Source organism: Alosa pseudoharengus, unplaced genomic scaffold (genome assembly GCF_046254945.1).
Source record: "Alosa pseudoharengus isolate Yale_2024_CS ecotype anadromous, Long Island Sound unplaced genomic scaffold, YU_APseudo_1.1 YU_APseudo_1.1_scf_7, whole genome shotgun sequence".
Classification (NCBI taxonomy): domain Eukaryota; kingdom Metazoa; phylum Chordata; class Actinopteri; order Clupeiformes; family Clupeidae; genus Alosa; species Alosa pseudoharengus.
In genome coordinates, this window is record NW_027468859.1 from 13,792,899 (window position 1) to 13,816,712 (window position 23,814).

The 23,814-nt window shown below is 44.4% G+C and overlaps 1 protein-coding gene across 1 annotated transcript in view; it reads left to right on the forward strand.

Moving 5' to 3' along the window:
* The window catches only part of plcb1l (phospholipase C beta 1-like), a 158,234-nt gene that overhangs the window by 119,378 nt on the left and 15,042 nt on the right, over positions 1-23,814 (forward strand). The window contains exons 15-32 of the mRNA XM_076273344.1: positions 1,409-1,513; positions 2,196-2,263; positions 3,390-3,486; positions 3,855-3,939; positions 4,289-4,413; positions 7,559-7,713; positions 9,040-9,204; positions 9,340-9,439; positions 9,743-9,847; positions 10,235-10,350; positions 15,719-15,851; positions 16,053-16,100; positions 16,423-16,639; positions 18,662-18,833; positions 19,539-19,615; positions 20,171-20,260; positions 21,254-21,311; positions 21,685-21,771. Coding sequence (XP_076129459.1) covers positions 1,409-1,513; positions 2,196-2,263; positions 3,390-3,486; positions 3,855-3,939; positions 4,289-4,413; positions 7,559-7,713; positions 9,040-9,204; positions 9,340-9,439; positions 9,743-9,847; positions 10,235-10,350; positions 15,719-15,851; positions 16,053-16,100; positions 16,423-16,639; positions 18,662-18,833; positions 19,539-19,615; positions 20,171-20,260; positions 21,254-21,311; positions 21,685-21,771 — 2,003 coding nt within the window. The remainder of the gene's footprint in view (positions 1-1,408; positions 1,514-2,195; positions 2,264-3,389; positions 3,487-3,854; positions 3,940-4,288; positions 4,414-7,558; positions 7,714-9,039; positions 9,205-9,339; positions 9,440-9,742; positions 9,848-10,234; positions 10,351-15,718; positions 15,852-16,052; positions 16,101-16,422; positions 16,640-18,661; positions 18,834-19,538; positions 19,616-20,170; positions 20,261-21,253; positions 21,312-21,684; positions 21,772-23,814) is intronic.

Here is a 23,814-nt window from a genome sequence, read left to right on the forward strand (position 1 = left end):
GTTTATCTTTCCCTTGTATTGATTCTCTTCCTCCCTCCCTCTCTCTCTCTCTCACCATTCCTCCCTCTCTCCTGTGGGTCTGATTGTTTTCATGTGTGCTGCAGTAGACATTAGTGCACAGAGCTGTGAGTTGCTGAATGATAACTGGCAGTGTGGTCGATACTGCTGCCATTTACCGATGGTCACTCCTGGAAGCATCATTTCAGTCAGTCTCAAATGTTGGGAAGTGCCACAACGCCATCTACTGGTCATTAATGGTCATTACATGTGGATTTCCAATTAATGGCAAAAGTGTACATCACGATAAATTAAAAAAATTAACAGTTACAGTGAAAAGAATGTGTGCCAAAATATTTAACAAAAATATGTTAACAGTGCGGTAACTTGTTATAGTCTCTTTACACCCTGAAATACAGTGTAAGTAACGGCCACAAAAGTTGGGGAAAAAATAAGCACTTTTGTAGAAAGCTATAACAAGCATTTCGTATTACATGTGTACTAAAAATCTTGGCCCAAATCTGCAGTGTGTCCAGTACGTTTATTGCACTTGCTAGGAGAAAGATAGAGTGCTAAGGCTGCTGGGAAACTTTGAACCTCCAGCCAAAGCAGGCAACATGCCTGTGACAAGAACAATGACTAGCTGGCGACAGCTATGGTTTGAGTTTCGCCTGGTACAGTTTCTCAATGTATGGCAAGAGCACTGGGTCTGTGGACACTGCTTTGTATACGGGTTTGTGTATACAGTAACTTCCTGTGTATTAGCTGCATTGTGTAAGCCGCAGGACAGTGTTTTATGCAAGTTAAAAAAAACTAAACCATATTAATACCATATTAACTGCCCCTGTGTATTAACCTCATAGCTAAAGAAATTTTGTAAAATCAATGTATAAACCGTGGCTAGTAGTTGGGAAATTACGATACCTTGCTTCAAGTCCACGTGTCCGTACATTTGATTTGTAATATGTGCCTATGTTTCTTTTACACTTGTAATCTTCTATTCTAAACTCAATTTCATCACTAATATACCAAACACTTTTTCTGTACTTTTTCATATCCTCTGTCTTCAGCACTTTGTTAAAGTAGATTGATCATTAATCTGTGCTGTCCGTACCCTCAACAGATAGATCTGTCAATAGCTTGAATGTGATTGTTGTTCTTCATTTGTCAATCATTTTAGCTAAGCATACCAAGTGAATAATTGTATGAATGGTAAAGAAGGAACACGCCAACTTTTTGGAAAATATATTTGCCGTCTAACCCAGAGTTACATAGGAGGATACATACCCTTCTTTTCTCTGTGCGTGCAGTAACCCAATTTGACACCATTAGCCTAGCTTAGCATAATTCACTGGAAGTGGGTTGCACAATTTAGCCTTTAGCCCCTGGACTGATGTTGTTGTCCTCGCAGGGTCGACGCACCATGAGCCGGGTGAGCGGGAGCGAGAGCGGGACCCCACACAGCAGTCCCCACCTGAGGGAAGTGAGGGAGGCTCACAAAGGAGGAAGTTTATCGGTACATATGCTCACACACACACACACACAATTCACCATGACCGTAAACCTGTGATATAGATCTAAAATAGTTTTGAGGAGGAATTTAAAATGTCCATTACTGGGGATTGCTTAAAGCTGCAGTTGGCAAGTCTGGCAGATTGAGGGGACTTAGCCAAAATTTTGAATGTTTACTACTCTCATGCCCCTTCCCCACTACCACCCAGTACCCTCTCATCGAGTTCGTGCTCGTCAGTGCGCACCAGACTGCACCAGACTGCACCAGACTGTGATTGACAGTCAGATCTCACACAGCCCTGCTCTGATTGGACCAGAAGAACCGGAAGCTGTGGATTTTTGCAAAACAAATAACAGGCTCTAGGTGGAGGTAGAAGTGCGTTTTTTTTTCTAAATCCGGCTGATTAATGTTCTTCTGTCGGAGCATAGGGTCGGTTTCAGTGAATATGATCAAAAAAATCTGGCCAACTGCAGCTTTAAGCACAGCTGGAATATCACCTGTCTAGCAGTCATAATTCCATTCTCCCTGTGAGATGTGCTTTTATTTCACGTTACATCACAACCATTTGTACACTTCTATACATAACTTTGTCAGTGTCAGGTCAGTATTGTCCTGTGAGTGCTTATTTGCTTATTGAAACACTCACCATTATAAATATATATTGTTTTGATTATGTGTGTAACAGGTGAGGTGGAGGTAGACAGCGAGGAAGAGGAGGATGATGACGAAGAAGGAAAAAAGTCAGTGGATGAGGTACAGTTCTCTCATTTCTTCCCTTTCTCCTCTTCTTTCTTCCTCTTTTTCCTTGTCTCTCTGTCTCTCACTTTCCCATGCAGTTAGTCTTTGCACAAAGTGGTTTACAGAGCCACTGCATCAAATGGAGATGGAGGACTGGTGCAAAAGCGCCCTCTAGTGGTGTTTCCTACCTAGTACAAGTTAGGATGGTCCCTAGTGGAGTCCATGGGACAGTCTAGCCTGGCTAACGTCAGACCTCATCTCATTGAGATGGGGTCTGGGAACTACACGTTCATTTTGTCGTAGCTCATAACTGCTTCAGTGTGTCATCATTGTCTTGCTGTCCCCCCTCCGTTCTGTGATTGGTTCCTTCGTTGAGATGAAAATGAAGTCCATGGAATCCAGGCTGCCTAGCAGCGTGAATAAAATTGTGCGCAGGGCAGCATGGGAAAGCCCAGGCTAGGGACAGTCAGTAGTGTGGCATCATTTCACCATCTATTCATTTGAAATGTTTCACTCCTAAATAAATATCAGTGATATGGCATGTTAACCACAGTCCCACTCAGTGCTTTATGTAGGCTAAAAGAGATAATGTATTGTCCGTCCGTAATTATCAGAAAATAAGTCCTGACAGGGAGAACAGAAACCCGACGCGCAGCGTGATATGAAAGACATTAATCAAAAGCACAAAACCCGTTGCCATTGACAGCGGTCATTAAATACCTTGCAGCGGTGATTATATAATTTAGAATTAACAGACCTCCGAACGTTGGGAAGGCCCATTCATGTGAATGGAACTTTCTGCAGCACTCTGAAGAGCCGTGTAATAAAGACTAATAATATAATATTAACACTGTATGTAAATATACTAACAAAATATAGATCATATTCAGTAGCAACTGCAAGGACACTGGCATCTACCAAATTTCCCTCACGGGATCAAAAAAGTATATATACTATACTTACCTGATATAGATCTTATTCAGTTGTGATTGCATGGACTTTAACCTCTGGTTTTATCAGTGATGAAGAAGGAGGCAGATTGTGACCCTTCCCACTATGTTTCCTGTCTGATTTAAGTGTGTTGTTTCTTGTGTCCTTTGTGTGATGAAATGATTTGTCTGTCGTTTTCTGTCCTCTGCAGGACACAGCTGGCAGTGAGACATTTGCAACTGAGGAAATGTCCAACCTGGTCAACTACATTCAGCCTGTGAAATTCAACTCTTTTGAGGGAGCCAAGAGTAAGTCTTCTCCCTGAGGTCATTTACACACACACACACGCACACACACACACACACACGCACACACACACACACACACACACACACACACACACACACACACATGTACACACACACTCACACATACACACACACACACACACACACACACACACACACACACACACACACACACACACACACACACACACACACACACGCACACACACACACACATATACAGTACACAAAAGCCCTCTCTTTCCTGCTCTCTCTCACACACACACACACACACACACACACACACACACACACACACACACACACACACACACACACACACACACACACACACATAACATAACCATTCCTCATCCCTTTCTCCTCAGAGGTCAATCGGAGCTATGAGATGTCATCCTTCGTGGAGACCAAGGCCCTGGAGAACCTCACTAAGTCCCCTGTGGAGTTTGTAGAGTATCTTTTTACTGCACACTCATACCTCACACACTCACACCACTTAGACCACACACACACACACACACACACACACACACACACACACACACACACACACACACACACACACACACACACACACACACACACACACACACACACACCAGGGTTGTGCACATTTCGAATTGCAATTCTGCTTCCTGTTTGCTACCTCAATTGAAATGCAAGTGAAATTCAAGAATTGTATTGGAATTTAAGAGCCAGTTACAATTCAGTTCTGGAATTTTGCACAAGCCTGACATACACACACACACACACACACACACACACACACACACCTCTGTCATCCTTAACGAGATCTCCTCAGGTATAACAAGTTTCAGCTGAGCCGTATCTACCCAAAGGGCACGCGCTATGACTCCTCTAACTACATGCCCCAGGTCTTCTGGAACACCGGCTGCCAACTGGTGGCCCTCAACTTCCAGATGATCGGTAAGAACTGCCTCTCTAGCAACACCACGTTAGCCTACAGTGTATTGGAAGAAAAACAGTAAACCTGGTCCAAGTAACTGTTTCCCTGTTAGATTATTTTCAACATACAGTATGCCCGCCTTTGTGCGACATCAAAGGAATACAGTTTTTTTCAACTGCTTACACACTAAATCTTTGCTTGTCACACAATTTTCTAAACATGTCCTCCAAACATCATAACCCGACACCAAATCTGCAAAACCATACACTAATTCTCAGTGTTTGACTCAGTTTTCAATTGACTAAAACACATTTTGCAAAACACCACACACAATTTTCTACCTAACACACAAAAATCTAACAGGAAGTAACTTGATTTCGTTCTTCAAACACAACCCATCAAAATGCCACACTAAATCACCAGTGCTTCACTCTTTCTCTTCACATGTGTAAACACTCTTTACTTTACTGAACACCATCCAATCATTGCCTTAGTATAGGTCTATGAATAGATGTAGTCTCTATATAGGTATGGACCCTTTCAATCTGCTCCTAGAGGATTTCCGGTTGAAATATTCAGAACCAATGCAGATACTTTGAAAATTACAGTAATCGGACTTTAGCTTACAGTAATGTTCTACAAAAAGTTGACTTTATGTAAAATTTGTCTTTTTACTTTATTTTTGTTTGTCCCTATGTTACAGTACCATTAGCTCCATAAATTTTTCTGTGCCTCCAGAAATGCTTTAGGAACGCTTACTGTAGAATTGTTTGTTTCTGCAGTTGAAAGGGTCTATAGGCCTATGAATACATACTGTACACGACCCCCCCCCACACACACACACACACTTGTCTTTAGAAAAAAACCAAATCAGTGTTTTCAAAACTCCATGTACATCTGGTGGTCACTGTATTCTTCTTTGCTTTTTTTCTTGTTTGCTGTAAAATACTGTATTCACAACAGCAAATTATTTGGGAAAAATCACTATTTTTGGTTTCTATAATGCTTGCATTTTTACTGTGTATTTCAACTTCTCTTTGTTGATACCGTAACTTTCACTCTTGTATGGAAATACATATAGAAAGCCTAAGACAGAAGAGCTTTAGGTTTTGAGCAACAGTGTGTACATGATGTATCCAAAATGTCATATTATGACAAAAGTGTTTGTAATGTGAGGCGAATGTTTGCTTTAAACATGTGTTTTTGACATTTTGAATGTTGTGTGTCATTTTGCTGCAGATTTGAGGCATTTTGCATTTTGTGTAAGCAATTGTGGGTTTTGTGTGTAGAGTTTTGAAAAATAGACACAGAGTTTTGAAAACGTGTGTAAACAATTGTAAAAAACTGTAATAATGATAATGGGGGGCAGCCGTGGCCTACTGGTTAGCTCTTCGGACTTGTAATCGGAGGGTTGCCGGTTCGAACCCTGACCAGTAGGAACGGCTGAAGTGCCCTTGAGCAAGGCACCTAACCCCTCACTGCTCCCCAAGCGCCGCTGTAGCAGGCAGCTCACTGCATCGGGATTAGTGTGTGCTTCACCTCACTGTGGGCCAGATGTACTAACGCTTTTGCGCCCACTTCAGGCGTATTTTTTTCGCAATGTGTGTGTAAAATCATTGCCAGGTATGTACTGTACAAACAGGCCGCAATGATGTAAAAGCGCAAACTGCCTGTCGAAGGGAGCTAAAAGTGGCAGATTGCGTTTGTCATGTCATGCATATGCATTCATGGGAGGATCCAGGGGAAAGTGGGAGTTTAGTGTAAAAAGATGGGATTGGAAGAGTAAAGAGCGCCTAATTATTTATTCCGCGGTATGTACAAAGACTGCTCCTGAAAGCGCACGTCTATTCTGCGCCTAAATACTTCCGCCTTGTAAAAGCAGGTGTTAATCCAAATTGCAGTTCAATGCGTCAATAAGAGAACCTTTCAAAGACAACAGAATCGCTATTTAGAGCACCAGTTTTTGTGGTGAAAGTATTTGTAGCCTACTACCAAAAGCAACCTCAACTTTCTTTGGCCTTTCGAATGTCTTACTTTCACTTTCACGTCACTTTCCTACTTGCTAGATTTGACCAATCTTCCATAGCCTACGTGCATAAGTAGTTTGAGTAGAACTACTGATCTTCATTATCTCCCTGCTTGTTTACATCTTATCATGTATGGTATTATTTCATGATCGCTAAACGTTTGATTCTTTTTAATGTTGTCATGGGTTAACTTCATTCAACTGCGCTTGTATGTAGACACTGCCATTCAGTTGTGGACGTTCGTAAATTGCGTTTATGGGCGGAGAAAGGCAGAGAAAGGCGCAGTTTACACTAAGAATTGAACGATTGATAAATACGACGGAAACTTGGGTCTGACAGCGTTCGCAATCTGCGGTGTGTCCATGACGCTGATAACGCTACGTTCGCAAATGTACGTACATCTGGCCCTGTGTGTTCACTGCGTGCTGAGTGTGTTTCACTAATTCACGTATTGTAAATGCAGAGACCAAATTTCCCTCACGGGATCAAAAGAGTATATATACTATACTATGTAGTATACAGATGCTGGAGAATGTTGTTTGTTTTCATGTGAATGTTGGTTGGTTTTGACAGTTGTATTGTTCAGCCCTGCTCCCTCACAAGTGTTGCCAAGCGTACTAGTGCATGTCACAAATGAAAGCTTGCTAATGATACAGTATATATCCGCACGCCTCATTTCTCTATTTCACTAGTTCGCCCATTGGATTGCTTAGACTGAGTGCAGAGAATAGAAAGTTTGGTTTGGTAGCTGGCCATGGTCCTGGGATGCCAATAGCGGGGATCTCATGCATGTGATGTCCGCTAACACCCCCTATGGATGAGGGGTAATTTAGAGTTAATAGTGAAATGGAGGAGCAGGGGAGGAGGTGGGAGGCTTTGCAACTCCTGTGTGACGAAATGGGCAGGGAGGAGGGTTTTATTCCTACAAACGAAAGTGGGGTGAGTGATGGCTGTCAATCAACCCTATGGGCTCCTCCCGAACTTTGTTTAGAAAACATCATTTATTTTCTATAAATACTGTACTGACAGAGTATCTTTCTCTGTAAATGTATTTTTGTAACTCTTCTGGTTATCAATAAAATAAATAAATAAAAATATATATTTATCTTCTCCTGTGTGTGTCTTCCCTGGCTGGCAGACCTGTCCATGCAGTTGAACCTTGGCATGTTCGAGTACAACAGGAAGAGTGGCTACCGGGTCAAACCAGAGTACATGCGCCGCTCCAACAAGCAGTTTGACCCCTTTACAGAGCGCACAGTGGACGGCATCGTGGCCAACACACTCTCAGTGAAGGTGAGACGTGCTTACACACACATACACAAACACACACACACACACACACACACACACACACACACACACACACACATGAGTACACACACACACACGTGAGTACACACACACACACACACACGTGTACACACCGTGAGGGTAAGGGTCTAATGCACATTCGTACTATTACGGAGCCCACCTGCAGCAGTAACCAAGCACAATAACACAGTGCAGTCTACAGTCTATTGGTACCTAGTGCTTGAGATACTGTTTGCCATGGGTCCCAATCTCTGTGTAGCGTAGTCGTGGTAGTAAGAGTGTGCGAGGCTAATCGTTGTATGCAAACCCCAGAGGGAACGCCAGCTTACCTCAGGACTCCAGGCCAACACAAGCTACAGGCCTCCACGCCCGACCAGCGGCATTTCAAAGTTCAAAGTAGGGGGTAGCTAGTCAACGTGTGCACAGTCCTAAAATCCTGAAAATGAGTCCTTGTCGTGGTAAACTCCAAAGGCGAATCCTAGACATGCACCAAGCCGCTGTCCTCTCCAAAATCCGGCAAACGCTTTATTCAAACCTGCAAACTCTGCACCCTCACCCACCTGCTTTGGCAGTTTAATGAGCCAACGAATGGCCCAGAGGTAAGCCTATGCCCCTTCCTGACTACTTCCAGCTTGTGCGGAAAAACCGCTACAGATAGTCCAAAAGGGCACATGTTACCCCGCTGTTCTCCACTGCCTTCCCTTAGCCGCCCCCTATTCCTGCCGTCACTAATGCTTGCATACAAAGTGATTGCTGGGTCTGCACCCACTTACTTAAGTGCTCATAAAGGCTTATGCTACCCTTTGGCCGCTGCGCTCCTCCAAGGAATGTCGTCTGGCACTGCCGCCCCCACTCCCACAGCAATCCAGAACGATCTGCCAAGTTCCATCAGAGCAGGGGCGTCCCTGTCTATCTTCAAGAATACCTCCTCTCCTAGTGCTTCTGACAACCTCACACACCTAATAAGCACCTACCACACTCTCCCCCCTCTTCCATCCTCCTACTCCACTTCCCTCTCTTCTCTTCTCTTCTCCTCTCTTCTCTTCTCTTCTCTTCTCTATCTCCTTCTACCACTTCTTCTCCTCCATACTTCTACTAGTACTTAATATGTAGGCACTCCTATCCTCTAGTAGTAGTATTGACAGCCTTGACAAATGAAGCCTCATGAGTTCCCATGTCATTATAGAGCAGTCTGCATGGTAACCTAGTGTGCTGATATTGGTTATTGAAATAAGCTATGCTGCTATAGGGGAACTTCATTTCACTTTTGTGAACTTTGACATCCATGTTCATGTCTGTGCTCTGCAGATCATCTCTGGACAGTTCCTCTCGGACAAGAAGGTCAGCACGTACGTGGAGGTGGACATGTTTGGCCTTCCAGTTGACACCAAGAGGAAAGCCTTCAGGACCAAGACATCTCCGGGAAACTCCCTCAACCCAGTGTGGGAGGATGAGCCCATAGTCTTCAAGAAGGTCAGTCTGGAGAGAGTACTGGGTTTGTTGCAGACATGTTGTAGTCTTTATTACTATAGATTGGTGTTTCTTAGTGCAGTGTTGAACTACAATACACATAATGCTTTAGTGACTGGTGTGGTTGGTGTCACTCAGATTGTCCTGCCCACTCTGGCTTCGTTGAGGATAGCTGTGTTTGAGGATGGAGGGAAGTTCATTGGACATCGGATCTTACCTGTCTCAGCTATTCGACCAGGTTAGGACACACACACACACACACACACACACACACACACACACACACACACACACACACACACACACACATCTGCTCTTTTCATCCCCTTCCTGCCAGGAAATATACAATGATTATATTATATTATATTATATTATATTATATTATATTATAGTGTTGCATGTACGTTTGTTGTTTGAACACTACTCAGAACTGTTTCTGTATGTGAGATGGTCATTATTGTGTTATTTTCTTATTCATCTTTGTGTGAGGTACGGATGCACTTGTGTATGAGAGAGGTTGTGACTTCATTGTGTGTTCCAGGTTACCACTATGTGGCTTTGCGGAATGAGAAGAACCAGTGTTTGACACTGCCCACTCTGTTTGTCTGCATTGAGGTGAAGGATTATGTACCCGACACATTTGCAGGTAAAGCTTGGCAGTAGTGAAGTATGTGCTTGTGTGTCGTGTGTATGTGTGTGTGTGTGTGTGTGTGTGTGTGTGTGTGTGTGTGTGTGTGTGTGTGTGTGTTTGAGAGAGAGAGAGAGAGAGAGAGAGAGAGAGAGACTGTGTGTGTGTGAGGGCCAGGGGTTGAGGGGAGATATGAGAGAGAGAAAGAGAGAAAAAAAGTATTTGTGTGTGTATGTGTGTCTCTCTGAGTGACAGTAGTGAAGTATGACAGTAGTGAAGTATGTGCATGCGTGTGTGCGTGTGTGTGTCTGTGTGTGTGTGTGTGTGTGTGTGTGTGTGTGTGGTGTGGGGGTTCTATGTGTGCTGATCTCTATCGTTCTTCACTTTATTTGTGTGTGTGTGTAGATGTGATTGAGGCCCTGTCCAACCCCATTCGCTATATCAGTCTGATGGAGCAAAGAGCCAATCAGCTGGCCGCCCTTACGCTGGAGGAGGGAGGAGAGGAGCCCGAGCACAAAGAGGTGTGTGTGTGTGAGTGTTTGAGTGTGTGAATGTGTGTGTGTGTGTGTGTGTGGGTGGGGGGGGGGGGGGGGTTGTATACATCTATCACGATTGTATAAATTGTATACATCTATGGTCGTGACTGTATATCTTCTGATGTGTGTGATTTATTTGGCAGTCTGTGGCACCTGACAGAATACTCTGATTTGTTTGGATGACTTAGTCCTGTTGCTCTTATGTGCTCCCTGTACTCATGGTCTGTGGTAGCACCATGTGTGGTGGTGACAGGCTCTCACCCCCAAACCACCACAGTGCATAGCTGTCTTACTTGCAGCCAGATTGCGCTGTGTATGTACTGTATGTGTGTGTTTTGGAGGAGGGTTTGGGTGTGTGTGTGTATGTATGTGTGTGTGTGTGTGTGTGTGTGTGTGTGTGTGTGTGTGTGTGTGTGTGTGTGTGTGTGTGTGTGTGTGTGTGTGTGTGTGTGTGCGCGCGTGTGTGTGCGTGTGCGTGTGTGTGCATACAAGTCAAGTCAAGTCAAGTTTATTTATATAGCGCATTTCATACACAGAGGTCATTCAATGTGCTTTGCATAAACAAAACCAAACAATAATAACAAATAAAAGCATAGAAGGGCAATATAGTCAAAGAATAGTTAAAAGGTAAAGATCATAATAAAAAGGAAACATAAAACAAGGTAAAATCATTTAAAAATAAAGAATAATTAGTAAGCAAAACAAAGGCAAAAGTAGTAAAAAAAGTAATAAAAGACAAAGTAGAATAATTATCAAGGCAGATTCAGAATTTGTAACTCGGCACAGTTAGCAGAAAGCATCTGAGAACAGTTTGGTCTTAAGTCTAGATTTAAAACTGGCTACAGTTGGGGCCTTTTTGATGTCATCCGAAAGTTGGTTCCACAGCTGAGCCGCATAGCAGCTAAAAGCTGCTTCACCATGTTTAGTTCTAACTGTAGGTTTTACTAGCAGGTTTTTCACCTGGGACCTAAAAGGACGAGAAGGTGTGTACTGCTGAAGCATGTCTGACAAGTATTTAGGTTCTGCTCCATTTACTGATTTATAAACAAGCAATAGTGCTTTAAAGTCAATTCTGTGACTTACTGGAAGCCAGTGCAAGGACTTAAGAATTGGAGTAATGTGGTCAGTTCTTTTAGTTTTTGTTAGAATTCTAGCTGCTGCATTTTGTATCACCTGAAGTTGTTTAATAGTCTTTTTAGGAAGGCCTGTGAACAGTCCATTGCAGTAATCAACCCTGCTGGAGATAAATGCATGAATGAGTTTTTCTAAGTCATATTTTGACATCAGCCCTCTGAGTTTGGCAATATTTTTGAGGTGGTAAAAAGCTGATTTAGTTATCGCTTTCACGTGGCTGTTGAAATTTAGATCACTGTCAATTAATACACCAAGATTTTTAACAGTATCCTTTGCCTTCAACCCTTTTGTGCCAAGGAGAGTGGCAACCCTAAGTCTTTCCTCATTTTTACCAAATATAATTACTTCAGTTTTTTCTTTGTTCAGCTGAAGAAAATTTTGAGACATCCAGGTGTTGATTTGTTCTATACACTGACACATAGATTCAAGAGGACCATAGTCGTTTGGTGATAGAGCTAAGTAAATTTGTGTGTCATCTGCATAGCTATGATATGAAATCAAATTATTTTGAATGATTTGTCCAAATGGGAGCATATAGAGGTTGAATAATAGTGGCCCCAAGATTGACCCCTGGGGAACACCACAGGTCAAGGACGTTGGTGTTGAGGTACAGTTTCCGATGGCAACAAAGAAGCTCCTTTCTTGTAGATATGATTTTAGCCAGCTGATAACTATGCCTGTAAATCCAACCCAGTGTTCTAGTCTGTGTAGTAAAATATTGTGATCAACAGTGTCAAATGCTGCACTAAGGTCCAGTAGCACTAGGACTGATGTTTTACCTGAATCTGTGTTGAGGCGTATGTCATTGGAAACTTTAATGAGAGCTGTTTCAGTGCTGTGATTTGCCCGAAAACCAGATTGAAAGTAATCAAAATACCCATTTGATGTTAGGAAGGTGGTTAATTGATTAAAGACTACTTTTTCAATAATTTTGCCAATAAAAGGTAGATTGGATATGGGCCTGTAATTGTTTAGCATGGAGGCATCCAGGTTATTCTTCTTGAGAAGTGGCTTTACAACAGCTGTTTTCAGTGACTTAGGAAAAGTGCCAGACAGCAGTGATACATTTACAATTTGTGCTTGCATGTGTGTGTGTGTGTGTGTGTGTGCATACATGCGTGCATGTGTGAGTGTGTGTGCACCTGTGTGTATGTGTGTGTGTGTGTGTGTGTGTTTGTGTGTGTGTGTGTGTGTGTGTGTGTGTGTGTGTGTGTATTCTATAAGTCAAGTCAGTCAAGTCAGTTTTATTTTTTAAGCGCATTTAACATGCACATAGTGCAACCCAAAGCGCTCCACAAACAAGACACATAACAACAAGACAAAAGATGCCGGATGGAGCGGCGTAGTCGCCAGCGTGCCCATGACATCAAGACATGACAAATACATTAGTATTGTAACTGCCATTACATATAAGTTTAAATGTACTTACTGCTTTGAACCTGCCCTGACAAACTGATCTCGCAGATTCACTCCAGCTGAAGAATTGCTATGAGGGCCGAGGGCAAGCCCCTGGGGGACCTCTCCAGCTGTGATTAGTCAGCTCAACTAAGCACTAGCCAATAATAAGCCGCCATTGGGCAGCGCTATGGAAACCATTGTGGAGGCTTGGCTGAATCGGGTTGGGTAGAGGAGCAGCTAGAGGTTCTCACAGACTTCAGCTCAAGAGATGATCAGAAATAAGACTGCATGTCTGTGTGTAGTTGCACTTTAGCTGCACATACTTGGTTGAAGACATTGCAGTGTCTCTACTAGCAGTTTTAGCAGCTTTAAATCAGTCTAGAGTTTTAGACTGTCAGGCTCAAAGCTCACTCTCAATCTGCTCAATCTGAGACTTTGTGACTAGAGACTTTTTTAGTCTTACAAAAATCACACTGCAGAATTGTGTGACTTGAGGACTTTTTGGGAGAGGTGACGTGCATGTACTGTGAGACGGCCAGACTTGGGGTGTTGTGAAAGTGACGTGGACATACGGACATGCTAAGAGTGGGCTATCACAGCTACGTCTACATGGTGTGCTCCAGGAGACAGGTACAGTCATATTCCCCACAGGGAGAGTCCAGAGCCTGCAGTGGCTAGTCTTAACCGTCTTAACTCATCATCCAATCTGGGGTCACTACCTATGTTACCACTGTTTTAGAAGTAAGAGGTACACAAGCTAATCTTCTTTTATCCAGGTTCTTTAAAGGCTGAAGTGTCTCATTACATCAGGCATTGCTCCTTTTGGGTTAGATTTAAGGACTGCAGTCCCATTTGTTACCATTGGGGTGGAACAGGCTTTGTCTAAAACTGTTTACTTGAAAACTAATTTGCTCTTTGATTGGTAATACATAAGTTGGCATATCCAGTATGTGTACTAGTGCATATAAAAAAAATGGCATGATAGTCCAGAAATGTCAAAAAGATTTTTTTTGTTTTCAGTTTTCACTGAAACTCACATGTGGGACTGGTTTCTTGGCCCTATTCTTCGTTGTAGCTGAATCCTGTCACTGTATTTCCAGCGACACCTTTTCATTGGCCGGACTGGCAGTCAGACAGCTGTCCCACCCGGAGCAGATGGTGTAATATCACATTAGTTGTATATTAAACAGCAGTAATCACCCTATCAGGAGTGATGTGGTGTGTAATGCCATTCTTTCTCTGGATGAGCTCTGGACTGGTGCTGCACGAGCAGATTCTCAGATTTTATTTTCAGCGATTATCAGACGTCTGGGACTCTGATGAGCCACTTGGCTGTATAATTGCTGTAGTTCCTAATTACTAATTTGACACTGGTCTTTTGGTGTTCATGCTTGCCTTGTGCACCAGTGTTGCGTGGAGATTATGCTCTGTCCAGGGTTCCTCGGAGATTCGGTTCTGTTTAGTGAGGTGGAACTATGCTTGCACTCCTCCCAGACAAACAAGAAACACAGTTCATGGCATGCCGTGCTCTGGCTGTATATATATATTTAAAGCTGCAGTTGGCAAGTCTGACAGATTGAGGGGACTTAGCCAAAATTTTGAATTTTTACTCTCATGCCCCTCCCCCACTACCACCGAGCACCCTCTCATTGAGTTTGTGCTCGTCAGTGCGCATCAGACTGTAATTGACAGTCAGATCTCACACAGCCCTGCTCTGATTGGACCAGAAGAACCGGGAGCTGTGGATTTTTGCAAAACAAATAACAGGCTCTAGTCTAGATGGAGGTAGAAGTGCAGGTTTTTTTTCTGATTTATGTTGTTCTGTCGGAGCATAGTGTCGGTTTCAGTGAATATGATCAAAAAAATCTTGCCAACTGCAGCTTTAACAGCCCAAATCTCAAGCACCAGGGGGACAGGAGTGAGGGGATGGGTCAGCCTATTCGGTTGTTAAGTCCAACATCACGGGCCTCAACAGCTTTTTGGTCAAAGAAATGTTTACTAGCACAGCCAGCCAACTTGTTTTTGCATCTTGTAAACCTTGTCACCATCACCGTTTTATTGAGGGTAAAACAAAATCAGTTAACTTTAACAGAGCAATTACTGTAGCTGTGTAGCCAGATGATACAATCAAGGGTTACATGCAGGCTTCTGCGAAAAATAGGATTTTATTAGGTTCAGGCAACAAGTGAGTTGTAGGATGACAATTTCCTTAAAGGCTGCACTGAATAGCAGAAAAAATCGTTTATTTTACTGTCTATGGAGAAAACCGAGCGGCTCTGAAAAAGATTTATTAGCCTATTATTGCATCATCACTTAATAACCGAATGGGTCCAATCAGCTTATTAGTTGTTATTAAATTACCCTGTTACCTACAGCCTCTGGAGGCTTATTGCATCCAGTAAACTGGCCCACTCTTCAGCAGAGTCCTGATTCTGTTCACTCTTTCAGTATAAGTAAGTATACTCTTTTGATCCCGTGAGGGAAATTTGATCTCTGCATTTATCCAATCCGTGAATTAGTGAAACACACTCAACACACAGTGAGGTGAAGCATACACTAATCCCGGCGCAGTGAGCTGCCTGCAACAACAGCGGCACTCAGGGAGCAGTGAGGGGTTAGGTGCCTTGCTCAAGGGCACTTCAGCCGTGCCTACTGGTCGGGGTTCGAACCGGCAACCCTCCGGTTACAAGTCCGAAGCGCTAACCAGTAGGCCATGGCTGCCCCCTTTCTGGAGCAGAGTTCTGATTCTTTGTAGGCCAGAGTTCTGATTCTGATTCCATACACTCTCTGAGTGGCTGACTCTGCTGTCTGTCACTCCCAGGTGGAGAAGGGCGGGGACTCACCCTCGGAACACAAAGCTGAGCCCAATCCACTTCCTGCTGAGAACGGCATGAACCACGCCCCTCTCATCACCACCAAACCCCCGTCTGTTAACCAGCAGCCACCGCCTACAGGTACACACACACTCATTTAGAGATACAGTACACACACACACACACACATACACACACACACACTCTTGTACACTGACATTTTCTTGTTGTTTTTGTGTTTTGGTCATTATACTGACTGGATGATAACAGAATCTCTCTCTCTCTCTCTCTCTCTCTCTCTCTGTCCATTGCACTCTCACCATTCACTCTTTCCTCCTCCAGCTAAACCTGCAGTGAAATCGGAGGACATCATTCAGACTGTGCTGACAGGTACACCTCATGTGGACAGTCTAAAATGGCACCGTTTAATAAACCACTAAACATAACACAAAACACATGAGTTAGCATGGTGTACAATACCATTGATAGTGCACAGATCCAACTCACTAGCCCATTAAAAATAATTGTTCTCCTTGGGACGCAATGTAGATACTGTACTGTTGGCATGCTGATCTGTCCTTATTTTGTGTGTGCTGGTGTGTGTGTGTGTGTGTGTGTGTGTGTGTGCTTGTGTGTGCTTGTGTGTGTGTGTGCTTATGGGTGTTTGTGTGTGTGTGTGTGTGTGTGTGTGTGTGTGTGTCGTCTCCCACAGACGTGCAGGCCCAGTCTCTGGAGGAGCTGAAGCAGCAGAAGGCGTTTGTGCGCGAGCAGCGGCGGCAGTACAAGGAGCTCAAGGAGCTGGTCAAGCAGCACCACAAGAAGACGGCCGAGCTCATCAAGCAGCAGACGGCCAAGCACAGCGAGCTCAATGCCCAGCTGCTGCGCCGACGCTCCTCCCTGCAGAAGAGTGCCCGAAGAGACGGTAAGAAAAGGTAGGTCTCACCTCCTCCCTCCCTCCCTCCATCCCTCCATCCTTTCCTCCATCTGTCCATCCCGCTCTCATTCACCCTGCGCATGAAGAGACGCTAAGAAAAGGTAGATCTCACCTCCTCCCTCCCTCCCTCTCTCCATCCCTCACTCGTTCACTTACTCCTGTAAGCATCATCCCTCTGTCACTGTCTTTCTTGCTCTCTCTTTCGTCAGAAGATTGACAGACTCGTGTGTGCACTGACAGACTCAGACTCAGACTCAGACTCAGAAGCACAGTAGTCTCACAGTGCCGAGGCTCTTAGCTCTCAAACCACCCTGCAGCAGCAGTGCACCACAGCTGTCTGACTGATCTAGTCCTGCCAGATGGTGCTCTCTGTGTGTGTGTGTGTGTGTGTGTGTGTGTGTGTGTGTGTGTGTGTGTGTGTGTGTGTGTGTGTGTGTGTGTGTGTGTGTGTGTGTGTGCGTGTGTGTGTGTGTGTGTGTGCGTGTGTCTGTTTGTGTCTCACAAATAGCAGTGTGATGTTTTTGGATGTGCCACGAATAGTAATATTAGGATTAGACTGATGCAGAATTAGAGGCATAGCTTTATGAGTGAGTGTGAGTGGCTTTTGAGAGCTGATGCTTGATCCGGCTTTCATGATTAACTAGTCATCAAACACTGCTTCAGTTTGCCCCATCCGCCCACGCAAAAGGTCTTCGGGGACGCCCATGACACACACAAGGGCTTGTGGGACGTCTGTGGCACACACAAGGGCTTCTGGGATGCCTATCTCACATGCAAAGGCTTCTGGGATGTCAGTCACACATGCAAAGGCTTCTGGGATGCCAATCACACAGACAACGGCTTCTGGCAAGCCTGTGGCACACACAAGGGCTTCTGGGATGTCTGTCACACATGCCAGGGCTCCTGGGATACCTCTAAAACCCGCAAGGGCCTCTGGGATACATCTTACACCCGCAAAGGCCTCTGGGATACCTCTGACAGGGGCAAGGACTTCTGGGATACCACTCTGCAGACATCCATCTATTCAGCCATCTTGCTCCATTGGCTTTGGTGTTTGCCCAGCTTTGCCCTGCCAGTGGGCCAGGAGTGGACAATACCTGTCCAGGACATCAGTTGGAACAGAAAGGCAACAATGGCTTTTGTGTGTGTGTGTGTGTGTGTGTGTGTGTGTGTGTGTGTGTGTGTGTGTGTGTGTGTGTGTTAGGGGTGTAAATATTAATCGATTCGTATCGATGCATCGATTATGCAGCAGGCGATTCAATGCATCGATTCGTCCGCAAGAGTATCTATTAATGTGTTTATTTTGCCGCCTGTTTGTTTGCCTATCTATTTTCAGCATCAGCTCCGACCTTTCTTTTTCTGTCTATGGCTCCGATGTAAGCGCACTAGCTACTCCTAAGCTGCGGGTGGGTTTTTTTTTTATATACAAAGACATGAGGCTGTATAACGAAGGCTTTAGATACCTCCTACATTCCGAACTTTTGTTGATTTATTTGAAACTTCATAGATATCATGTAAAAATATTGAGTATTGAATCGTATCGAATCGTATTGTGGGGAATTCTGAAGTATCGAAAATAATCGAATCATTGGCTTAAGAAATCGAAATTGTATCGAATCGTCATGAAGACTCCGATTTACACCCCTAGTGTGTGTGTGTGTGCGTCTACATACGTGTAGGTCTGTAGGTCCTTTCTGTGTATGTGTATGTTTGTCTGCATTCTTTGCTTATCTGTTTTTTTATTATATATGTATTAAAATACTCTCTCTCTCTCTCTCTCTCTCACACACACACACACACACTCACACACACACACACACACACACACACACACACACACACACACACACACACACATACATACTGTACACACACACACACACACACACACACACACACACACACACACACACACACACACACACACACACACACATACACACACACACAGACCAAGTGACGTCTGTGTATGGCTCTCTCTGTGTGTGTGTGTGTGTGTGTGTGTGTGTGCAGATCGATCTGACTCTCAGCACAGCCTGAGCGCACTGGAGCAGGAGCTGGCGTCTCTGGAGGAGGAGAGTAGCCGGCGACTGACCGAGCTCAAGGACCAGCAACAGCAGGAGCTGCTCCAACTGCGCCAGGAACAGTACTACAGTGAGAAGTACCTTAAGCGGGAGCACGTCAAACAGGTGTGTGTGTGTGTGTGTGTGTGATATATAGCCTACTACAACGAGAAGTACCTCAAGCAGGAGCAGTCCTCATCCTGCAGTCAGCATTTTATCAGAACCACAATTACACCAGTCAGCTCTCTCTGTATTTCTCTCTCTCTCTCCCTCCCTCCCTCCCTCCCTCCCTCTCTCTCTCTCTCAATCTGTCTCTGTATGTGTGTACTGTATGTGCTACTGATAAAAACTAAACACACCACTTAGCTGATACTCTTTAGTGCAGCAGCATTTGGGACTTGAGGCTGCTGTGTTTGCTGTGACTGATGTGAAACAGTGACCTGACCCCAATTGTGTCTCTAGAGGGTGTGTGTGTGTGTGTGTGTGTGTGCTCAGCTATTTTGGTGCTGCCTGGTGAACCAGTGGCAGTGTCATTGCTGTGCCGATATGCTGTATGCTCAGTGGAAAATGCATAAAGGTGAATTGAAGCAGAGAGAGAGAGAGAGAGAAAGAGCTGTGGCACCAATTAATCCCCACCCCACGCACACACTCACACACACACACAAATAACACCCACCCCACCCTATGCACACACATGCACACATACACACACTCACTGAGGCAACGTTTTAGTGCCATTTCTAATGTTTTGCATTTGTGTGTGTGTGTGTGTGTGTGTGTGTGTGTGTGTGTGTGTGTGTGTGTGTGTGTGTGTGTGTATTCTCTCTCCAGCTCGTGGAGAAGCTCACAGCTGTAGCTGAAGAGTGTCAGACAAGCCAACTGAAGAAAATGAAGGAGATGTGTGAAAAGTGAGCAACACCACCTCTCTTCTTTATTCCCCTGTCCCTTCTCTTTTCTCCTCTTCTATTCTCTTCTCTCCTCTCTTCTCTCCTCTCTTCTCTCCTCTCCTCTCATCTCCTCTTCTCTCCTCTCCACATCTTTCCTCTCCTCTTCTCTTCTCTTCTCTTCTCTTCTTTATTCCCCTGTCCCTTCTCTTTTCTCCTCTTCTATTCTCTTCTCTCCTCTCTTCTCTCCTCTCCTCTCCTCTCCTCTCCTCTTCTCTTCTCTCCACATCTTTCCTCTCCTCTTCTATTCTCTTCTCTCCTCTCCTCTCATCTCCTCTTCTCTTCTCTCCACATCTTTCCTCTCCTCTTCTCTTCTCTTCTCTTCTTTTACCTGTGTTCAGGTACATGTCTATATTTTATTTAACCTGATGAGCAACTTGATAGAGCCTCCTTAGGCCCAGATAAGCACCTCATGAGTCTCTCATGGTTGGCTTAATTGGGTGCTGTAAACTGTTTCTGTGGTGTCATGTTTGTTGTTAGTGGTTGCTGTGACAGCATTTCTGTGGTGATGGTTGACAGGGAGAAGAAGGACCTGAAGAAGAGGATGGACAAGAAGAGACAAGAGAAGATCAACGAGGCCAGGTCACGAGAGAAGAATGTTACAGACGAGTAAGCACCTGGCACACACACACACACACACACACACACACACACACACACACACACACACACACACAGACACATATTATAACAGCCATTAGTTTATACAGCATTAATGTCAACATTACTGAACTGTCACATGCAATGTACTTATTAACCACTAGATGGCACATGAAACACTAAACATCAATTTCTTATCCTCATACCTTTACTCCACAGCTAGAACCAGGCATAGAACACATTATGAAGTAAAGATAACCCCATATGAGCCTCTGCATGTGTCTTTGTACCTCATGCATTCTTTGTGGATATGATAAAAGAGAGAAGCCCTATATTAAGCCAAGTTATGTCATGTAGAACTCTCATCTCATTGTGTTTAAGCACTTAAGCGTTTAGGCGCCGAGTGTGCTGGCCATGCTTATCAGCATCGAAGTTTTTAACTGGCAAGCACGGGATAAACAATGGATTTTATTGAGAGGCGCAGACAAAATAGAGCTCAATCGTAATCAACATAATCTCGGCGGCTGCAGAGTTCGATGCCGGTGTGCGGGGTTGTATTGAACACAACGGAATCTAATGCAATCGAATGTCGAAATGTGCCGAGCGCTTTAGAGGATTCTATTCCAGACCTGGGTTCGGATAAGAGCCAGAAGTGTTACTGAAGGGTCGTTCCCCGGGCGGGATTTCCCAGAGCCGGTTCATGTCCGGTGAGATTTGACAGTAGATCTGCTCACCTCACCTCGCCTCGTCAGACAGAGACACTCATTAATGTTTTTCCTCAGAGGAAAGACGTGGCAGAGAGGCCTCAACACCACAGCCAAAGGACTCCGTGTTCCGGAGGGTTCTTCTGTGCACGTTCCACTGTCATAAGTTCACAAGTGCTCTGTCTCCACTGTGCGGACACATCATCAGTTAAAGTGTCCGGTGGTGCAGAGTGTCCCTGAGCTGTAAGCTGATTCTGTGGCCCCGTTGCCTTTTGCTCTGTGTTTTGTCCAAATTTAGGGAGAAGCTGGAAATCAACAGGACATTTGTCAACGAGGTGGTCCAGTACATAAAACGGGTAAGAAACCAGTGTTAGGAGAGTTTGTGTGTGTGTGTGTGTGTGTGTGTGTGTGTGTGTGTGTGTGTGTGTGTGTGTGTGTGTGTGTGTGTATGCATGTGCAGCCATATATGCACACGTGTGTGTGTGTGTGTGTGTGTGTGTGTGTGTGTGTGTGTACATGAGCACACAGCTGTGTGTGCATAACTTAGCCGGTATGTATGTGCATAGCTTAGTTTTGTGTTTCACCCCTCTACACACAGAGCTTAGACAGCTAACTTTAGTAGAAGCCAATGTTTTTTGTATGGGTGGGGTGCCATAAATGTGTGTGTGTGTGTGTGTGTGTGTGTGTGTGTGTGTGTGTAGCTTATGTGTGTATTGTGTCTCCCCTCAGCTTGAAGACGCTCAGAGCAAACGTCAGGAGAAGTTACTGGACAGACATAAAGACATCCGACAGCAGATCCTGGACGAGAAGCCAAAGGTGTGTCATCAGTACACATACACACACATAAACACATAAACACACACACACACATAAACACACACACACACACACAAACACACATAAATAAACACAAACACATAAACACACACACACACACACAAACACACGCACACACACACACGCATGCATATACAGTATGACCAGATGTACTCACAAAATATCACTGGTGTAAGCACTGAGAAAACATAAAGCACGTCACACATGGTGGTATGTATGAGTGTGTATGTGCGTTAGTGTGTGTGTGTGTGTGTGTGTGTGTGTGTGTGTGTTTGTGTGTGTGTGTGTGCGTTAGTGTGTGTGTGTGTGTGTGTGTGTGAATGACAGAGAGGAAGAGAGAGGGTGTTATAGATCCCTGTTACTCTGCTTATAGGAGGAGAGTTCGCCTGAGGAGAAAGGTAAGCTGGACTGTACTCTAAGCACTAACCTGAGGCATTAATAATAAACCCTGACCTACAGCATCCTCTCTTAGTGGACATGGACACGCGACACGGTCAAAAGGGTAAACACACCAGCTCAGTCACGCACATGTTAGCGGGCCCTCTCCAACAGAGTACACAAAACGCAGTGAGAGGGGGTGATCGCACTGACGGGCTTTTTTCACCTCCACTTCAATTGTTTGGACCATTGCAATGTGCCTTGCATTCATATGAACACAAGCAGGAAAAAAAACGCAAGGCTCCTAAAAACACGAGACGCTCAAAGTTAAAAATGCTTCAACTTTTGAGGTCGCATTTTGTTTTCAACAAGGTTTGGCTACCTGTCTTAGCTAAGTCAGGGAGCTAGCTATTTAGCAGAGTATAGCATGTCATAGCAACAACATGTACACAATGAACTTTTAAACTCTATTTTGGATTCCTTGTTGTTTCGAGGTGAAAAAAAAGCATGTCAATGTGAACACCGCCTAAAGGTGGGGTCTGCCATTCTTGCCCAGAATATTTTTTGAGGAATTGCTCCGTTGGCTAGCTGTGTGGTGCCTGCGGACTGTTCCTGGCTGCACAGTCTTGTACATGGACCAGTCAACTCTTCCAGCCAATCAGCATGTTGCTTTTGGAGCACAGATGTGACTGCTGAAACTCAAATATCAACAAGATATCACCGAGATTACAAACTGAACCTTTAACCTGTGACTGAGGGTGGGATCACTGATAGTAGTGAGCCCATTATGAAGAGTTTTTCTTTTCTTTTATTACTGCAGATGTGGACATAGTCTGTTGAGATGTGTTGAGACTATCTGGTTGTTTACCCGTGTCCAAGAATAAGAATTTGATGCTAAAGTGTTCATTTGAGATTTGCGCATCACCGCTACCAGTAGGAGATGGAATGAAAGTCAGTGAATGCAGCCTGCAAACCAAATAACTTGCCAAATAACTTCAGCAGTTTGTTTTATGCTCATTTCTTTCCATGCAAACACTAATGAAACCAAAGGCTACTCCAACAGAATCACAAAAATCACGGTCCTAACAAAACACTGCACCCATTATGACATCCCAGTGCATCAGAATGAGTGATTGGCCAATTACCAACATTCCATTCTAGATTCCCATAACATCAACACGGATGTTGGACTTTGGCATGTATATCACAGGCTGAAATATAGCATGGCTACTGCAATTATGCATTTCCTTTGCCATAGATAGGTCATAAACTGCCACGTATGTCCCAGGCAGGTAGCATGTAACTCTAGACCTGATCTGGCACTGATTTGGTACGGCTCTGGCCTCGATGTGATCGTGTTTGTGCCATGCCAGGATTGGATCGGTTTCACAGTTAGGTGCTGTGTGGTGTTGTGTGACGGAGCGTATCTGCGGTTAAGGTGCCGGTCTGCCTGCCCTGGCCCATTCCCAGGAAAGAGATTTAACCATCAAAACACACACTTGACCCTTCACCTCTGCACATGCCCAAATATGGCCGTACTCCTCTGCTGGCACTGAAGCCGGCCTAAATATTATTCTAACGCTCATGGATCACACAGGCCCTAAAATAGGCAGCCCAAAAGATCACGTGTGGATTGGGCAGGAT